The sequence below is a fragment of the Cinclus cinclus genome, chromosome 4 (genome assembly GCF_963662255.1).
Source record: "Cinclus cinclus chromosome 4, bCinCin1.1, whole genome shotgun sequence".
NCBI lineage: Eukaryota > Metazoa > Chordata > Aves > Passeriformes > Cinclidae > Cinclus > Cinclus cinclus.
The window spans coordinates 60851173-60869733 of record NC_085049.1 but is presented as its reverse complement, the minus strand read 5'-3'; the positions used below and the strand labels follow the sequence as shown (position 1 = coordinate 60869733).

Here is an 18561-nt window from a genome sequence, read left to right as displayed (position 1 = left end):
TCATATGATTGTAAATGCTGTTATTTGTCTCCTTTCACTTTATCTTTTCATAATAAAATATCACACCGTGTCTTGTTAAGTTTTGATGATGGTGGGGTCAGTTTTATGAGCTTGTCAGTGGTACTAGATTGTCTTGACTGGGGTGTACCTAAAATCTCTTGGGAGATGTGGTGGCATTTCAGAGAGGCTTTTTTTTCTAGGGAAGACAACCAACAGAAAAACATCTTGTGGAAGAGGATAAAATCAGAAGTTGAGGTGGATTTGGTTATGTCCTGATTCTACTTTTCATGGTAGATTCATCTGCTGAATCTGCTGTGAATTTCAGGTTGTGAGCTACATTGGCACAGGAGTGAATCTCTTGGGAAGGATACACACCACTGGGGAGAAATTTCTGGGTGATAATTCTGTAGCATATAAATTGCCTACAAATTCTCTATCTCAATCCATTCTAATCACATGAAGACACTAATTCCTTTACCTTTAAATTCACTTGAGTCTTTGCAATTGCATATTCCTGGGTTTAGGCCAGGCCTCTATCCTACTTCCAAATTGTTGATGTAGCAGCACATTCCTGGAGCATTCTATGTGCTTTCCTATAAGTTCCTTTTCCTGGTCCTTCAAAACTTTGATCACCTATCTGGACTTCTAAAATTTTGTTTTTCACAACCACATAGACAGTTATTTTTCAGCTAAGCAAAGAAGGAAATGGAAAGACAGAGATCATGTAAAGTTTTTCAGGTGGAGGAGGGAATGAGAAATGTTTAATTCCTGTAATTAACGGGTGAACTTACCTTAAAAATTCACTGCTTCAAATATTATGATGTGCTCAGTAAAAACAAAATTACTTCTGTCTTCTATTTTCCCCTTAAAAAACGTTGTCAAGCTAACAGAATATTTATTCAGTTCCAATTGGCCTTGGGGTGATTGGTTGAAAGATCAGGCACACAGGTAGTGATTTCCTTGAGCCTTCTGGTAGCAGAATATTCTTAAATACAGTGGACAGAGATATTTGGAAGTAGTGGACCAGGAGGAAGCTTCCTCCTCCTTCTGAAAATGTAACAAGTAGGACTGGCAACTTCTACAACAGGTATGAGGCCCTGGAAGTAGAAGACCAGACAACTGATGAAGTGAGACCTTTTGGGGTAGAGGGACCTCCTAAACCAGCTGTACCCCACATCAAAACCTCCTCTGTTTTGAGGAAAAGAAGGGTAATTGTTATCAGACAATCCCTTCTGCAGGGAACCAAGGCTCGATATGTTGGCCAGACTGGTTCTCACATGCCAGGTACAAAGAGTGACTGAGGTAACATCACTGGTGGGGTTCTGCAGGGCTCTACCCTCACTCAATTCTCTTCACTATCTTTGTTAGCAACTGGGACTTAGGCCTCAAAGGAATATTAATCTTAATACTAAATATTGACACTAAACTGGGAGGAGCTGTCAACTCCCTCAAGTGCAGAGAGGCCCTGCAGAGAGACCTTGAAAAATTAGAGATGGGCAATCATGAACCATATGACGTTTAACAAGGAGAAGTGCTGGAGACACGGCGGAGACAGGGCAATCCTGCTTGTGTGTACAGACTGAAAGCAGTGCCATGGAAAGGGACCTGGGGGTCCTGCTTGATGGCAAGTTGAACACAAGCCAGCAATGGAGGACCAGGAGGGCCAACCCTGTCCTGGGGTGCATCAGGAACAGCACTGACAGCCAGGGAAGGGAGGGATTGTCCTGCTCTGCTCTGCTCTGGGGCAGCCTCACCTCCAGTGCTGGGGGCAGCTTTGGTGCCACAGTATAAAGAAGACATAAAGTGATTAGAGAGCATTGGAAGAAGGGCCACAAGGATGGCAAAGGATCTGGAGGGGAAGCCGTATGAGGAGCAGCTGAGGTCTCTTGGACTGTTCAGCCTGGAGAAGAGGAAACTGAGGGAGACCTCCTCATGAGAGGAAGAGGAGAGGCAGGCACTGATCTCTTCAATTCTGTGACCAGTGACAGGATTTCTTCACTCCTTGACCATTGCTCAAGGAAATGCCATGAAGCTGAGTCAGGAGAGGCTTAGGTCAGATGTCAGGACAAAGTTCTTCATGCAGATGGTGGTTGAGCACTGGAACAGGCTCCCTAGGGCAGTGGTCACAGCGCCAGCCTGACAGAGCTCAAGAAGCATTTGGACAACACACTCAGGCACAGGGTGTGACTCTTGGGGTGTCCTGCACGTGGCCAGCAGTTGGACTCGATGGTGCTGATGGGTCCCATCAAACTTAGCATATTTTATGATGCTATGATTCTATGAAATCTTTCCAAAGTTCAGCCAAGAACTCAAGAATTCCCTTTTGTCCTATTCTGGTATGGATAAGCGCTTTCAGGAAGGTCCTTCCTATGAGCCCATGTGGCTTCGTGCACTACAGAATCATAGCATGATTTGTGTTGGAAGGGTCCTTCAATGATTATCTAGACCAACATCATTGTCATGGCCAAGGACGTCTTTCACTGGATCAGGTTGCTCAAAGACTTAATCCCATGTGGCTTTGAAACCTTCCACTGAAGGAATCAACAACTTCTCTTGGCAACTTGTTCTAGTATGTCACACCACCTTCATAATGAAAAAATTCTACCTGGGAACCTGTTAAAATCTAACTTCTTTCACTTTTTAAACCTTGCCCCTTGGCCTGTCACTACAGGCCCTGGTGAAAAGACTTTCTCTGCCTTTCTTATAAGTGCTCTTCATGTATCAAAAGGTCGCACTGAGGTCTGCCCAGAGCCTTGTCTTCTCCAAGCCTAACAACCACTTCCCCCCTCAGCCTTTCTTCATGGGAGAGGTGTTTGAGCTCCCTGATCATTTTCATGACCCTCCTGTGGACCTCCTCCAAGTCTTTCTTGTACTGAGGACCCTAGAGGTAAATTCAGTACCCCAGATGAAGAGTCATTAGAGTGGAGTGAATGAAGATAATCACCTCCTTCATTCTGCTAGCTCTGCTTTTTTTTTCTTTTTTTTTCTTTTTCTTTTTTTTTTTTATGCAGCCCAGGATACAACTGGGCAGCAAGTGCACATTGCTACCTCACGTCCAAATTTTCATCCACCCATATCTCTGAGTCTTTCTATGCAGGGCTGCTTGTAATCATTCCATCCTGTGGTCTGTCCCGATATTTGGAATGGCCCTGACTTAGGTGCAGGACCATACATTTGGCATTGTTGAGCTTTATGAGGTTCACGTGGGTTCACTCATCAAGCCTGTCAAGGTCCCTCTGCATGGTATCCCTTCCCTCCAGTGAATCAATGGCACCACTGAGCCATGGTGTCACCCACAAACTTGATGAGGCTGCACTCGATCCCACTATGTGTTATTGATGAAAATGTTAATATTGGTATTGCAACAATACCTGCTAATGCCCTGAAGGTCCTGGGATGAACCCACCCCCTTAGGTGCCACGGATTTATGTATATTCATGTTCCTCAGACAGTCTTGAACCTGATCCTTTCTTACAGTAGGGGAGAGACTTTGTTCACCTAATCTATGCCTTGAGTTTCACAGGCTTAGGAGATGGGAAAGAGAGATTGCCAGTGAAAACTGAGGCAATGAAATTGTTGGGTACCTCAGTCTTCTCTATGCCATTAGTTGCTAAATCTCCTGTCTTTTTTATTGGGGGGGGGGGGGCATTTTATTTAGTCCTCCTTTTCTGATCGGTGTACTTGCAAAAACCTTCATTATTCTCCACATGCCTTGCCAAGAACAGTTACAGATGTACTTAAGCTTTTCTGATTCCATCCTTACACACCGGGACATCAGTCTCTATTCTTCCCAGGATATGTGCCTTCACTGCCTGTGCATTTACTTCTTGCACTTCAGTTTGACCAGAAGGTCTTTACTCAGCCGTATTGATCTTCTACCCTCCTAGCCTGCTTTCTGACATGTGGGAATCAAGTCCACCTGCTCCACAGGAGAAATGTCCTTGAATAACTTTCAGGCCTGTCCTTCTCCTTGCTCCCTGAGGGCAGTTCCCAAGGGGTTTGCATATTCTATTTTCTTAAGCAACTGAATGTTTACTAAATTCAGCATCTTGTCTCTGTGGTTTGCCTGGCCCATATCCCTCAAATTTATGATAGGTCTGGGCTCAGGCAGCAGCCCAGGTTACTGCTATTCTTGACCTCTTCAATTAGTTATTTTTTGTTGGCAAAAAAAAACAGGTTGAGTAGTGCTTCTCATCTTGTCAGGCTTTCTTTCACCTGGATAAAAAATTATCTTCAACATGTTCTAGAAGCCTCCTGGAAAACTCATGTCTTTCTGAGCCACGTTTCCAGCAGATGGCAGGTTGATTGATGTTACCCAGCAGGATCATGGGATTATGATGGCACTTGTCATTGAAGAAGGAATCTTCATCAGCGTCCTCCCTCTTTTGTTTGGGTGGCCTATGGTAAATACCAACCATAAGGTTTCCTTTTTTGGCTTAGCCACTAGTTTTGTACCCAGAACTGCTCAGCTGTTCATCACTGTTTTTCTGACACAGTTCTTTGCAATCAATTCACTATTCTTTTTTATTTTTTTATATATATATATATATATACCCTTCTTTCTTGACCCTTCTGAACAGGTTATAGCCATCAATTTCAGCACTTCAGTCTTGTGATTAATGTCACTCTATGAGTGAACTGTGACTGTGACTGACTTTCAGAGTTTGGCTCAGGAGGATATATGCAGACATCCATCTCACAGACGCAGCTGAGGAGGCAGGAGTGAAGCCTATATTTTCATGCTTCAAACAGGGTGATAAAACCATGCATGAGACCTGTAGCTGCAAAGCCCCATTACCATGTTTTTCACCCGGGGCTGCCTAAGTCTGCACAGTAACTTCAATGTTTTCTCAAGCTCTTCCTGATGCTTGTGCTACTGAGTAGTGATAATTCATATATGTTGTGCACACATATTAATTCTGAATTCTGGGTGCTTCTGGTACACACACACAAAAAAAAGCCTCTAAATAAAGTGACATAGTTATTCATGGCAATTCAAACCTGCTCTTGATGTAATTGCAGACGTTGTGTTATTTGAAAGACATCTTTTGTCCATGCATGATGGATTTTATTTAAAAACTGATTTATCATGATATTCTACACCATAATACATTGTTACATGAGTAAGAAAACTTCATGTCTCAATAGGGAAGAACTTATAATTATGTATTGTTCTGTTTACAGCAAAGGACTCCTCCCCATGACAAAAGATATTTGTATTCGTAGAGATTTAAAGGCACCAGATAGAACAGCAATCTCTTAAAATAAAAAAATCTGTGGGCAGAGTGGGTAGGCATTAGGGAGGAAATTTAGGTATTACACAAATACAGCTTAATATTTTTTTAATTGCCTTCTAACAAAAATACTCAGATTTTTTCAACAGTTTTATTTTAGTTCAAAGCAAGAGAGAAATAGTTCCTTCATCATGCCAGACCACAAATTTTTTATAACTTCTGGGCTCAGTTAAAGGATAATTTCAAGAATCACTTCAGATCAATCCATCAGTCAGTTGAATTACTACAATCCTTTTTAATATTTAATACACATGGTGAGTGGGGCATGGAAGGTAAAACCTGAGACTGAATGCAACCCCAAAGTCAAGGTGTTAAAACCAGTAGGTAGAGTGCAGAGTTTCAAGTCTGAGAAAACTTGAAAAACAAATTAGCTTCAAGTCTGACAAAGGAAATGTGAGAATGTCCAACCAACAAGAAATGTTTCCCTTATGGGAACAGAGTTCTTTTGGATGCAGAAGTACAAGCAGAGCTGCAATGAAATCTGCCTGTACACTGTTACTGTGATGAATAAAGCATTTTTGCTCTGCATTTCTGGCCCAGGGTCAGATTTTCCATCATGTGGAACCAGCAATGGGGACCAGCTTTCCTTTCAAATGTCATTTTGTGTTCAGGGATGTCTCTGTGGATTATTCCTGAAGGAAAGACAATATTTTGCAAGAATAAAAGGGTGTTAAAATCTCTGTCTGAAATGTGCAAATTTTTTCTTTGTTTTTGCTGCTCCCATTTCCTTGGTATCATGTTGGTATATCCACCCTGAGCAATGCATTCAGCTTATTCGTTTACAGCTCTAGACAGATTTTTTTTCTAGAAACACAACTAACTCTTTAGTTCTTGAGGGTTCTCATGGTTTTGTTCCTTACAGATGCAGTTTTGTAAGCAACTCCCCAAGAAAAACTGATTTATACTTCTTGGATCTATTTGAGGTTGACTTTTTAGTGTGCAGTTTTTTATGGTTGTCGTGGTGAGGTTTTGTTGGTTTGTTGGGGTTTTTTGGGGGGTGGCTTACAGTTTTTTTTGTTGTTTGTGTTGAGGGTATTTGTGTATTGACGGTTTTTTTGTTGATGGTGTTTTTTTGTTTTTTGTTTTTTTGTTTTTAACCGTGTCTTCCTAGTTGTTACTCACTATCTTTTCCCATGACACTTAGCTTTTTTCCTCATGCAAAATATGATATCCACCAGTGCCTATTAGGGAGAAGACTTTTAAAGGCAATCGGTGGCAGTGAGATAACCCATCTTCAAAAATCCACCAAGAAGAGTTTTTTTTAATTTAATTTCTACTCATCACAAAAAAGAAAAAAAAATAAAAATCCTGGGTTGGCTCATGAGATTTTTCTAGAACATATGTAAGCAAAAGTGTTAATCTGGTTGATAAAATATTTCTTTATGTCAGTGATGGTTGCCACAGTTTTGAGAAGAGAAAGCACTTCATACCATCCTGAGAAGAGGAATTTTCTCTCCATCCTGTGCTAAGATAATTTCACTTTAAGAGACTGTATGAAAATGTTCTCGGAAAGCTAAGGATCACACAGAAGAAATAATTGATGCGTTGATTAGGAGAGGTGTGGCTTCACTGCCAAATCTGCGCGCAGGTGTGCGGCTGACAAAAGGGGATGGGTCGGAGTGTGCTCCTGAGTGACAGCCTGCCCATTGAGAAGGCTGGCAGGAGGGTTTGGACTGCTCGAAGGAGCAGTGCTGGATGCCCCGGGGCTGCCTGCACAGACTCCCCCGTGCCTCAAGGAGCGGAGGGACACGAACTGCGCGCCGTCCCTTCACTGCGGGCTGTGCCAGAGGTTCCCTCCCGCTGCAGACAGACATCCCTACCGCGGCCGTGTGAGTGCGCCGGGCCCGAAGCCACCGCAGAGAGGAGATGGAGAGCGCTGGTCCAGCTTGGGAAAATGTAGACGGTGAAGGCGGGTGATGAGCGAACAGATTGACAGTCGGTGTCTGACTGTAATTTGGGCCTGAGCCTGACCGTCGCAGGTTCCCCTGAACGATTTCTCTATTTATGGCTATTTCCCGTGTATATTGCGCTCCGCGGATTTCGGCAGCGACAAATGAAGAGACGGGGAGGATCTGAAGGGGAGTCCAATACTTCCACACAAGATAGGACACGGCTTTCATTTCAGCAGTTGCCACACTCAGAAAACTTCTACATACAATCACTTTTCACTCAACTCACTCTTGACTTAGAACCAAGAGGGAAAGCGAGTTCAGGTTTGCTTCAAGTCAGCCCCGCGGTGGTCCCACCTGGACAGGACAGGCTAACCAGGCTGCAGCAACTGAAGAAAGGAACTGCTCTGGAACATGAGAACAGATGTGGGACTGTGGACTAGTTCGACCTCTGTTCCCACACAGACCTCAGAAGCCTGCTGAGTGTCAGTTTGGGGGGCATACATTCGATGTTTCAAGGGCTTCCTGCAGAGATTCAAGAAACAGAAAGTAATTAACCCACTTAAAACCAATGTTTCTAGAAATTAATAGCTACATGAAAGAGATAAACTCTTCTTGTGTAATTAATGTGTAATTAATGTGTAATTAACATTTCAGTTGCAAAGCCAGGCACGGAGAGAAGCTGGGAGCGTGGCCGCAGGCAGAACGGAGGCGAAGGAGGCTACATCTCTCTACAGCTCAGGGGAACTCACATTGCTTGGCAACACCGTCTCTTAAACTCAACACACCCGAACAAAGAATGTAGCTGGCAGTGGAAAACATCAGTCTCCGAGGGCACCAAGGCTCTCACCAAATGCACCAGATCCAAGCAAACTGATTCTGTGTCCTGTGACAGACCTCCTGGACATCTTTTCAATAAGAGAGCCGATGCTATGGTGATCTATCTCTTGCTGCGCCGTTTAGGTATTTTACAGGGAAAAGAGAGGTAACAGCGTGAAAGCATTGTAAATTGTAAGAAAAGGAGGAAGTGCATAGTTTGCGGTAAAAGTACGTATTCTACGTCTGTTTCAACTGAAAAGTGAAGGATCACAATTCGCTTAAAAATTCCTGCGAGCCTGCTTTTGGCGTATGCACGGTTTGCTGGCAGCGGCTTAGATGAACGAGTCCAGTCAGTCGTCTCAGGCTGAAACAAATCAGTTCCTGACTGCTAGTACGTGATACATCCCAATTCAGTTACACGATGGGATGACGGTGTAAACCGAGAGCATTCAAAGAACAAGCGTTTCCAGACGACCCCCTGCTTTGATTTGTCAGGAGGGGTTTTGTTTGTTTGTTTGCTGGGGGTGAGGCGTGTTTTGAGCAAAAGGCTCTAACATGGATGACCGCTCTCCTTTCCCCCATCACTGTACATTCTCGCCCCCTAACTGCATAGTCCTGCACAGGCGGTAGCAAAGACCACAGGCTCCCCGGTGTGGCCCATTGCCGGCTTTCGTCCGCCTGTCTCTTTCTCTCCCTCCCTCTCCAGCGCCCTTTCCCCGTGCCCCGCAAACGCCGCCGCCGAGCCGCGGACGGGGCGGAAGGCGGGCGGGCCCAGCCGGAGCCGCGCTCCGTCCGACCGGAGTGAGGACTGCGCGGAGCCTCCCCGCGGGCGGGCCCGGCCGCCTCACGCGCCTCCCGACACGGCGCTGATTGGTGGCGCTCGCAGCCCGCGCGCGCGCGTCACCGGGCCGAGCTCTCCGCAAGAGACGCGGCGCTTCCAGCGGGCTGGGCAGCTCGGCTGGGCCAGGGAAGTCGGCTGCCGCCTGCGCCTTCAGCCTTTCTGCCGCGGCCCTGAACCGAACGCGGCTACCGAGCGGGAAGAAACCGCGAGCTCTCGGCGAAGGAGGCTGCTGCCTCCTTGGCGGCAGCTTCAGCCAGCGGTCGCGAGGCCGGGGCTGAAGGCGAACGGAGAGGCTTTGGACAAAAGAGGGCGAGCCTCGGGCTCGGGCAGCGAGACCGCTCAATACCTCTCGCCCAGGGCGCTGCCGCCCCTCCTGTCTCTTGCAAGCCGCCGTTGGGAGGGGGCAGGGGCGGGGCGAGGCCCGGGCTCGTTTCCCGCCCCGGAGGCGGGGCCTGTTCCAGGGCTAGCGCGAAGCGGCCAATGGCAGGCGGCCGCTGTCGCGCGGGCGGCCAATGGGCGCGGGCGCCGGGGCTATAAAGAGCGGCCGTGCGGCGGGCGCGCAGCAGTGCGTTCGGAGTTGAGGGAGGTTTTGCTTGTGCGTTGTTGTTGCTGCTGGTACTGGTGGTGCTTTGGCATGGCCCGGACAAAGCAGACGGCGCGGAAATCCACGGGCGGGAAGGCGCCCCGCAAGCAGCTGGCCACCAAGGCTGCCCGCAAGAGCGCGCCGGCCACGGGCGGCGTCAAGAAGCCGCACCGCTACCGGCCCGGCACGGTGGCGCTGCGCGAGATCCGCCGCTACCAGAAGTCCACGGAGCTGCTGATCCGCAAGCTGCCCTTCCAGCGCCTGGTGCGCGAGATCGCGCAGGACTTCAAGACCGACCTGCGCTTCCAGAGCTCGGCCGTCATGGCTCTGCAGGAGGCCAGCGAGGCTTACCTGGTGGGGCTCTTCGAGGACACCAACCTGTGCGCCATCCACGCCAAGCGCGTCACCATCATGCCCAAGGACATCCAGCTAGCCCGCCGCATCCGCGGCGAGCGCGCCTGAGCTGAGCTTCCTGCCGCAGCGCTTCCCAGCCAGGCATTGAAGCATCCCACAAAAACCCAAAGGCTCTTTTAAGAGCCACTACACACGCAATTAACAGAGCTGCAGCGCTTTCGTGTACAAAGTGTGCTTTAATTAGTGGGGGAGGTGTGATAGCGGCAGGATATCCGTGTCGGCATCAAGATGGGATGGGGTTCTCGTGAACAATGCTGGAGAAAGGAGATTAGTCTTGGACCATACGAAAACCTTCCTCAGGGAACCCTGCGGTTGCACCATACACTTACACAAAATGTTTTAATACCCTCCCCATGGTGCCGATAGCATTACTATGCCAAACAACCCACCGTACACGTCGATTTTTTTCACATATTCCCCATATCCTACAAAACGACACATAAAGCAGCGCCACAGCTCTTTTAAGTGGGCATATAGTGGCTCTTAAAAGAGCCTTTGTGTTTAGGCAAGGTGGAACCAAAAATTTAGGCGCGCTCGCCGCGGATGCGGCGGGCTAGCTGGATGTCCTTGGGCATGATGGTGACGCGCTTGGCGTGGATGGCGCACAGGTTGGTGTCCTCGAAGAGCCCCACCAGATAAGCCTCGCTGGCCTCCTGCAGAGCCATGACGGCCGAGCTCTGGAAGCGCAGGTCGGTCTTGAAGTCCTGCGCGATCTCGCGCACCAGGCGCTGGAAGGGCAGCTTGCGGATCAGCAGCTCCGTGGACTTCTGGTAGCGGCGGATCTCGCGCAGCGCCACCGTGCCGGGCCGGTAGCGGTGCGGCTTCTTGACGCCGCCCGTGGCCGGCGCGCTCTTGCGGGCAGCCTTGGTGGCCAGCTGCTTGCGGGGCGCCTTCCCGCCCGTGGATTTCCGCGCCGTCTGCTTTGTCCGGGCCATGCCAAAGCACCACCAGTACCAGCAGCAACAACAACGCACAAGCAAAACCTCCCCCAACTCCGAACGCACTGCTGCGCGCCCGCCGCACGGCCGCTCTTTATAGCCCCGGCGCCCGCGCCCATTGGCCGCCCGCGCGACAGCGGCCGCCTGCCATTGGCCGCTTCGCGCTAGCCCTGGAACAGGCCCCGCTTCCGGGGCGGGAAACGAGCCCGGGCCTCGCCCCGCCCCTGCCCCCTCCCAACGGCGGCTTGCAAGAGACAGGAGGGGCGGCAGCGCCCTGGGCGAGCGGTATTGAGCGGTCTCGCTGCCCGAGCCCGAGGCTCGCCCTCTTTTGTCCAAAGCCTCTCCGTTCGCCTTCAGCCCCGGCCTCGCGACCGCTGGCTGAAGCTGCCGCCAAGGAGGCAGCCGCCTCCTTCGCCGAGAGCTCGCGGTTTCTTCCCGCTCGGTAGCCGCGTTCGGTTCAGGGCCGCGGCAGAAAGGCTGAAGGCGCAGGCGGCAGCCGACTTCCCTGGCCCAGCCGAGCTGCCCGGCCCGCTGGAAGCGCCGCGTCTCTTGCGGAGAGCTCGGCCCGGTGACGCGCGCGCGCGGGCTGCGAGCGCCACCAATCAGCGCCGTGTCGGGAGGCGCGTGAGGCGGCCGGGCCCGCCCGCGGGGAGGCTCCGCGCAGTCCTCACTCCGGTCGGACGGAGCGCGGCTCCGGCTGGGCCCGCCCGCCTCCGGCCCCGTCCGCGGCTCGGCGGCGGCGTTTGCGGGGCACGGGGAAAGGGCGCTGGAGAGGGAGGGAGAGAAAGAGACAGGCGGACGAAAGCCGGCAATGGGCCACACCGGGGAGCCTGTGCTTGGCACTATCTGTGCGGCGACTGTGCAGGCGGGGGGGGAGAACGCGTTCCGCTTTGATTCCCCTGGTTACCTGCGGTAACACATTTGGGGTAGTGAGGGCGAGCGGGTATTCATCCCGGAGCATTGTGCTCCAAATCAAACGAACAAGAAAAAATAGCACCGGACCGTCAGAAAGGACCTGTGCTGGCAATGATCCCGGTTCACACTGTCTTTCCTTACCCTAGCTCAGCAGTGATAAACCAGGGGACAGGAGACTATTTTTTTCGCTGTTATAAGTGACAGGCCACCGCTAACATTTTTGCGTAGCCCTCCGTCCCCACACTACATATACCTAAAAGGACTTCTAGGTATTTTGAAGAGATTGATCACCACCCTCGGTTCCGTTGCAATCACCGCAAATGACATTTTTCTTTCAATATACGTTACTCTGAGACCGAAACGTCTCACCTCTATCCCAGCACCCCCCCCCGAGAAAGGGAAAACGAACAGGATATGTAAAAACTCTCCGTAGCATCAGCTCTTTTACTGAAATCGTGGGTGGCTCTTAAAAGAGCCTTTGGGTCAAAAGTACTGGATAGGTCACAGAAACCGCCTACTTGGAGCTGGTGTACTTGGTGACAGCCTTGGTGCCCTCGGACACGGCGTGCTTGGCCAGCTCGCCGGGCAGCAGCAGGCGCACGGCCGTCTGGATCTCCCGCGACGTGATGGTGGAGCGCTTGTTGTAGTGCGCCAGGCGCGACGCCTCGCCGGCGATGCGCTCGAAGATGTCGTTGACGAAGGAGTTCATGATGCCCATGGCCTTGGACGAGATGCCCGTGTCGGGGTGCACCTGCTTCAGCACCTTGTACACGTAAATGGAGTAGCTCTCCTTGCGGCTCTTGCGACGTTTCTTATCACCTTTCTTCTGCGTCTTAGTCACGGCTTTCTTGGAGCCCTTCTTGGGCGCGGGGGCGGACTTGGCCGGCTCAGGCATGGTAGCGAAGTCGCTCACAGTAACTGCAGCAACAAACTCCCAAAGAGAGAATGAGCTGTTCAACTACGCGCCCGCATTTATAGGACGGTTATGCAAATTAGGGTTTCCCTGAGCCTAAGATATTATTGGCTGAGGCAAGTTTGCGCAGCGACAGAGCTACGCCGTTCACCGCCATTGGTCAAATCTGGATCCGCGTACCTATTGGCTGTTTCAGGCACATCCGCGTCTCGGCCAATCGAAACTCGTTCATTCCAGTGAAAAGGCATATAAGGGCGATCTCAGAAGTTGGCTTCATTGTGTACGCCTCCTCAGTCAGTTTGGGCAGCTTGAGCCATGTCCGGGCGCGGGAAGCAGGGCGGGAAGGCGCGCGCCAAGGCCAAGTCGCGCTCGTCGCGGGCCGGGCTGCAGTTCCCCGTGGGCCGCGTGCACCGGCTGCTGCGCAAGGGCAACTACGCGGAGCGCGTGGGCGCCGGCGCCCCGGTGTACCTGGCGGCCGTGCTGGAGTACCTGACGGCCGAGATCCTGGAGCTGGCGGGCAACGCGGCCCGCGACAACAAGAAGACGCGCATCATCCCCCGCCACTTGCAGCTGGCCATCCGCAACGACGAGGAGCTCAACAAGCTGCTGGGCAAGGTGACGATCGCGCAGGGCGGCGTGCTGCCCAATATCCAGGCCGTGCTGCTGCCCAAGAAGACCGACAGCCACAAGGCGAAAGCCAAGTGAACGCCGGAGATCGGAAGGCCCTTAAGTTTTAGTACTAAAACCCAAAGGCTCTTTTAAGAGCCACCTACAAATTCAGAAAAAGAGCTTGAATTGCATTGAGGTGATGAGCCCATGGGAGGTTTTAAAATGCTTGTCTCAGACGCTTGACAGTCAGTGACAAAGGCGGCTCCGTGCACCCAGGCCACCAGCCCCACGCTTACTTCGCTCTGGGCTCGGGCTGACAGCTCTAGGAAACGGAGCAGCTCTTTCGCAAAATGCCCCCAAGGCGCTCCTACCCTTCCCCCCACCAATTCAAGCGCCTCTCGCACTGCTCCAGCCCAAGTAGGGCATTCAGCAGCAGATGGCAGATCCCCCACACACCTCCCCCTTAACTCTCCCCAGAACAGCGACAGCCACAGCATTCAGCCCGTTTAAGAAAATGTGGTTGGCTCTTAAAAGAGCCGTTCGTTTAACTGGGAAGTTAAGGCTTTATTTCCACGTCGGGTTGCCTTACTTCTTGGCTGCTGCCTTTGCCTTGGCTGCTTTGGACTTCAAGACCTTCGCCTTAGTCGGGCTCTTCGCTGCAGCCACCACTTTCTTGAGTCTGACATTCTTTGTTACCTTTTTGGGGCTCTTCACTGCTTTTTTGGCTGCAAGCTTGACTTTCTTGGGGCTTTTTGCTGTCAGCGGCTTCTTGGAAGCACTGGCAGGCCTTTTAGCCGCCGCCTTCTTGGGCTTGGCTGCTGTAGTTTTTTCCTTCTCAGAAGCCTTTTCTTTTGCTTCTCCGGGTTTCTTGCTGAGGCGGAAAGAGCCGGAGGCGCCGGTGCCCTTGGTCTGCACCAGGGTGCCTTTGCTGACGAGGCTCTTGAGCCCCAGCTTGATGCGGCTGTTGTTCTTCTCCACATCGTAGCCGCCGGCGGCCAGCGCCTTCTTGAGCGCGGCGAGCGAGAGCCCCTTGCGCTCCTTGGAGGCGGACACGGCCTTGGTGATCAGCTCGGTGACGCTGGGCCCCGCGGGCTTGCGGGCTTTGGAGCCGCTCGCCGCTTTCTTCGGCTTCTTGGCGGCGGGAGCTTCGGCCGGAGGGGCGGCGGGAGCGCTCTCGGTCATGGCGGGGAACGGGGAGCACTTGAGCGGGGGCCCCCCCCGGCTCCGCTTTTTATAGCAGCGCGGCGGGCGCTGATTGGTGGTTTTCCGAGCCCGCCCCGCCCCCGCCCCGCCCCGCGCTCCGGTCCGGGTTTGTGCGGGAGAGATGGAATGGGTTTTTCTATTCCGTTCTACCCGCCACGAAATCGTCATTTTTCTGTGTGTCTGAGGCCATGGGAACGGCTGCTTTTCGCCTGTTGATGTCGCGGAAAGAGTTGGCATTTGAGTAGCTAGAGGACAAGAGATCGCGAGTCCTGCCACCAAACAGACCTCGAGAACTCGAAAGTTTTGTTTTTCTCAGTAAATTAGAAACTCTCCTTTAAAGTCAACGTGACTCAGAAAACTCAGCATTCGTCTTCAGAGGGTCCTTTTTACATTAGATAATAAAGCAAACAGTTAGCAGATCTCATTCTTTAAAACAAAACAGTTTCAAAGAGAGTGAGGTAGCACAAAGCTGTGCTGTCACTTCTCCTACCTCTGGCTACTGTGAAACATGAAGTTAGGTTGGGGTTTTTTTGGTGGTTTGTTGTTGTTTTGTTTGTTTTGTGTTTTTATTTCCTGTACTTACAGACATAAAGTTTCCAGGAGTTCCCCACTTTTATTCATGGAATATTAGACAGCATATACTTTATCCCCCTCAGAATGGGCTGCGCACTTTGAAATATTTTCCTATTGTTAATGTAGCAAAAGGCTCTGCAATATTAGTTGAATATTTTGGGATCTGAAGACCAAAGATTAAAAAGTTTGTGTTAGACCACAGAGCTTCACGTAAGTCTCTGGTTCACAGAAACAGACCACGCTCCAAATAAAGCATACAGTGCTAAATCTGTAAAATCTGTTCATATGGCTCATTAACATGGGGGAAAAAATTGACAGAGCTTGACTCTGCAAGAGATGTGAGAGCACCATTCTATTCATATTTTGATCTGAAACTGGAAAAAACCCACAATTTTTTGTCACGGCTCTTTTTCCATGTTGCAGATCATGTTGCAGCAGTTTCTGTACATAAAAGCTTTGGCTGCAGCACAAAGTGAGGCAAAGCTCTTTATCCACTTGGTGGTGACTGCCCCATTAGCATGCACACATAGCTACAACTTTGGACATAGTTTTGTGTCTCTATCAGGAGTTCATAATTCATTTACCTTGAAGTTTAATGGCCATCAATAGTTCAGCAGTGTCAGATTGCTGCATTTACACCTCATGTAAATGAACTGCACTTGAATAGTTTAGGTATGATGCTGACCAGTTATCAACTGATCAACTTCCCTTTTTCAACGAGATGAAAAATCTGAGAGTGGAAAAATACAACCTCACTTCTCCATTTCATTCCACTAAAGGACAGTAAAAATGAACCTCTTGAAGATTTTGGAAGACTCTTCACCTTCAATTACTTCACAAAGTCTGATTTTAAAAAATCTCATATAGACAGTTTTAAATTTTCTTGTATAATTATGTTTAAAAAAAGACTTTAGAAAAATAAATATATTTTTCTTGCATTTATGTATCTTTCTAACTCCTCCTTGCCATTGAGGTCCTCTAGCTGAGCAATTATGATGAGGCAGAGATTGCCAATAAGATGGCAAATTCAGCAAATCTGGATCTGGGTTTTGAACCTTTTTGGAAGTAGGATGGAACCTTATGGATTAAGGTTCACTGGAAATTTTTACAAAGGCAGGATAACTTGGCTTCATGACATTTACTCCATGTAGTAGTAGGGGTTACAAAGAGTTGAATAATTAAATTGTTGACAACCCCTAAAATTTCATGCAATCGGGTGGATGACTGTATGTCTGCTCTGTCCCATCTAGTTCTGGTGGAATCCTTGATGTCCTTTAAATCTAAACATGTTACAGTGTCTAAGCAGGTTTTTGTACTCACCAACTCTTCAATCACCAATGCCAATACTTGTGTTGGGACAGAAGCCTTTCTACCTCCCCCATTCTCTGCAAACTTTATTTTACAAAAATAATAATTCATGACAATAACACACTTTCCTCCAGCCTGTAATGTAATATTCCCAAGACCATTTTGCTTGTACACACGCAGCTGGCACACAGCTGTATGCCTAAATTCTGTACAGTGGTGCCAACCACAACATCAGCCATGTCCAGAGGAAAATCTTCTCACTATGTACCACAGCAACACTGCAACACATTGTGGTAGTCCTTGTCTCACTCCACTTTTGACTCCACCATTTTCTACCAAATGTTAAATTCAGCAACTTGAGGCTAAATTTTGTAATTATTTTAGGGGCTCCTACTTATTTGATTTTCCTCTTCTGTTTTTATTCCTTTATTCCCTTTTCTAATTTTTACAAAGATTATATAATCTCATGACCATTTATATACAAGCAGTCAAATCATCTTTATTTGGGGAAGGCTGCAGAAGTATAAGAGAATAATCAAGACCTAGGAGGAGATAGCATCACCTCATAGAGTAGTAAATATACAAAGACTGTGGGTCATGGGTCATCCTCCTCCCCCAAAACCTGCTGTTTCTTATGTGATTAGCAGCACAAAAACCTGAAGTTGTGCAGCAGAGATCTGTAGTTATGGTCAAACTTATTTAAGATGTGTATAGTAGTACATATTTCCCTGCAATACAGACAGAAAAAAGATCAAATGGGAAGGATCCTTACTGGGAGAGATTTTCTATCTCTCCTTCTTATGCAGTTACCATCACGATTACAGCCAGCTTTGCTACCTCACCTTAGAAGAGGTAAAATCTAGAGCAACAGGATCTCAGTTGTATTCCAGGCTGTTGGTATCTGCATGCACTGTCAGTATGGACAGAGATCTCTGGTAGAGAAACAAGAATCTGCCAACAAATCCTACAGAACAATTTAATATTTGCAGGCTCTATCAATGTGAGCCAGCTCCAACTGCAAGAGATCAGATCTGAAAGCCCCTTATAGCACTTCCCAGACAGCGTGGAAAGTATATAGATAATAATAACCAGTAAAAAATACCTATTCACTTGCAAAAATGTATAGCAATCCAAACTGAACTTAGCGCCTGCTAGCCAACTAAAAAATTGTAAAATCAGTGTAGCTTTCCAAATATTGCATGCTCTTTTCAATTATTGCATGTCCCTTCAGTGATATTTGGGTCTAGGGAACAAAGCTGAGCGGCCACCATAGATGACATTAAAAGTTTCAGAAGAGGACCTTACAGAGGTCCAGTGTTCAGCTGTTTGTACTCATACTGAGGATAATCCTTCTTGAACTCTTTCTCCTCTTCCTCCCGTTCCTTATGACTTTTCCACATGAACTCCTCACTACATTGCATTTCACAATACCATGACTTTCCCAAACATGCAAAGCCCATCTCTGTTCTGCAGATAGGAGAACTGAAAGTCATTCACAGCTCTTAAAAACACAGTTGTTTGGATCCTCCTGTTTTAGTCTGATTCATGTTTTCTACTCTTCTCCCGATGAGGCCCAGCTATAGGTGCTAATTCTCAACATTTCCTGTCATCAGAAAAAATAGTTCAGAGATGAGTCATCTAATAACATACAGGGGAAAAAAAATTAAAAATTAAAAAAAAAAACCTGCTCATTTTAACTTTTAGTTTGCCACAAACCTCAGCTCCCTGCCATACACATGCCGAGGCAAGGTCAAGAAGTCATTCTGCAGAGGGAACAGGATCAGGCCCAGAGAGGGGCTCTGAGCTCAGCCCCAGCTCTGGGCACTGGAACCTCCCTGGGGCAGTGGGACCATGGCCAGGCAGGGCTGTGGGGCACTAGAGACTGCCCCTATTTCTGTGTTCCTGAGATAGGGGCTGATGGCTCTGGGGGGGCTGGAATGGGCTCCTGGGACTAGAACAGGGCTGGGGGAGCCCCAGAAAATGCTGGGTAGGCACAGGCAGGACTTGTGGTGCCCTGACTGTGCCTCTCCTTGGTGAAGCAGGGACTGTAAAAGGCTCTCAAAGCTGCTGGTTCAGCAGCTCTCTAGATCCAGACAACAGGGAGCACTTTTGGCCAAGTTGCATGCAGATGTTTGATTACAGTCCTAGTGGAGAGAGAAGCAGATTTCACTTATAACAAAACTCTACTGCCACTTGCATTTGTCATTGACACTAGATGTTGTCACCAGGTTTAGGTTCAGGATGGCTGGGAACAGCAGTTCC

General features: G+C 49.1%; 4 protein-coding genes across 5 annotated transcripts; 1 reads left to right on the top strand and 3 right to left on the bottom strand.

The window, feature by feature from the left end:
- Nucleotides 1-10312: 10312 nt before the first annotated feature.
- Nucleotides 10313-10817, bottom strand: LOC134043667 (histone H3). The gene has a single exon (XM_062492283.1). The coding sequence runs from the start codon at nucleotides 10773-10775 to the stop codon at nucleotides 10365-10367; it is 411 nt and encodes a 136-aa protein (XP_062348267.1). The 5' UTR covers nucleotides 10776-10817; the 3' UTR covers nucleotides 10313-10364.
- Nucleotides 10818-12168: 1351 nt separating this feature from the next.
- Nucleotides 12169-12668, bottom strand: LOC134043684 (histone H2B 5). The gene has a single exon (XM_062492309.1). It carries the CDS (start codon nucleotides 12586-12588, stop codon nucleotides 12208-12210), a length of 381 nt encoding a protein of 126 aa, XP_062348293.1. The 5' UTR covers nucleotides 12589-12668; the 3' UTR covers nucleotides 12169-12207.
- A 253-nt stretch (nucleotides 12669-12921) lies between these two features.
- On the top strand, nucleotides 12922-13383 carry LOC134043678 (histone H2A-IV). 2 transcript variants are annotated; one of them, XM_062492302.1, is made up of 2 exons: nucleotides 12922-13002; nucleotides 13108-13383. In XM_062492302.1, exons 1-2 carry the CDS (start codon nucleotides 12922-12924, stop codon nucleotides 13309-13311), a joined length of 285 nt encoding a protein of 94 aa, XP_062348286.1. In that variant the 3' UTR covers nucleotides 13312-13383. The 2 variants fall into 2 exon arrangements, with proteins under 2 accessions (XP_062348286.1, XP_062348285.1); XM_062492301.1 differs by having other exon boundaries at nucleotides 12922-13383.
- Nucleotides 13384-13689: 306 nt separating this feature from the next.
- On the bottom strand, nucleotides 13690-14406 carry LOC134043688 (histone H1.11L-like). Its single transcript, XM_062492313.1, has one exon. It carries the CDS (start codon nucleotides 14395-14397, stop codon nucleotides 13801-13803), a length of 597 nt encoding a protein of 198 aa, XP_062348297.1. The 5' UTR covers nucleotides 14398-14406; the 3' UTR covers nucleotides 13690-13800.
- Nucleotides 14407-18561: the final 4155 nt, after the last annotated feature.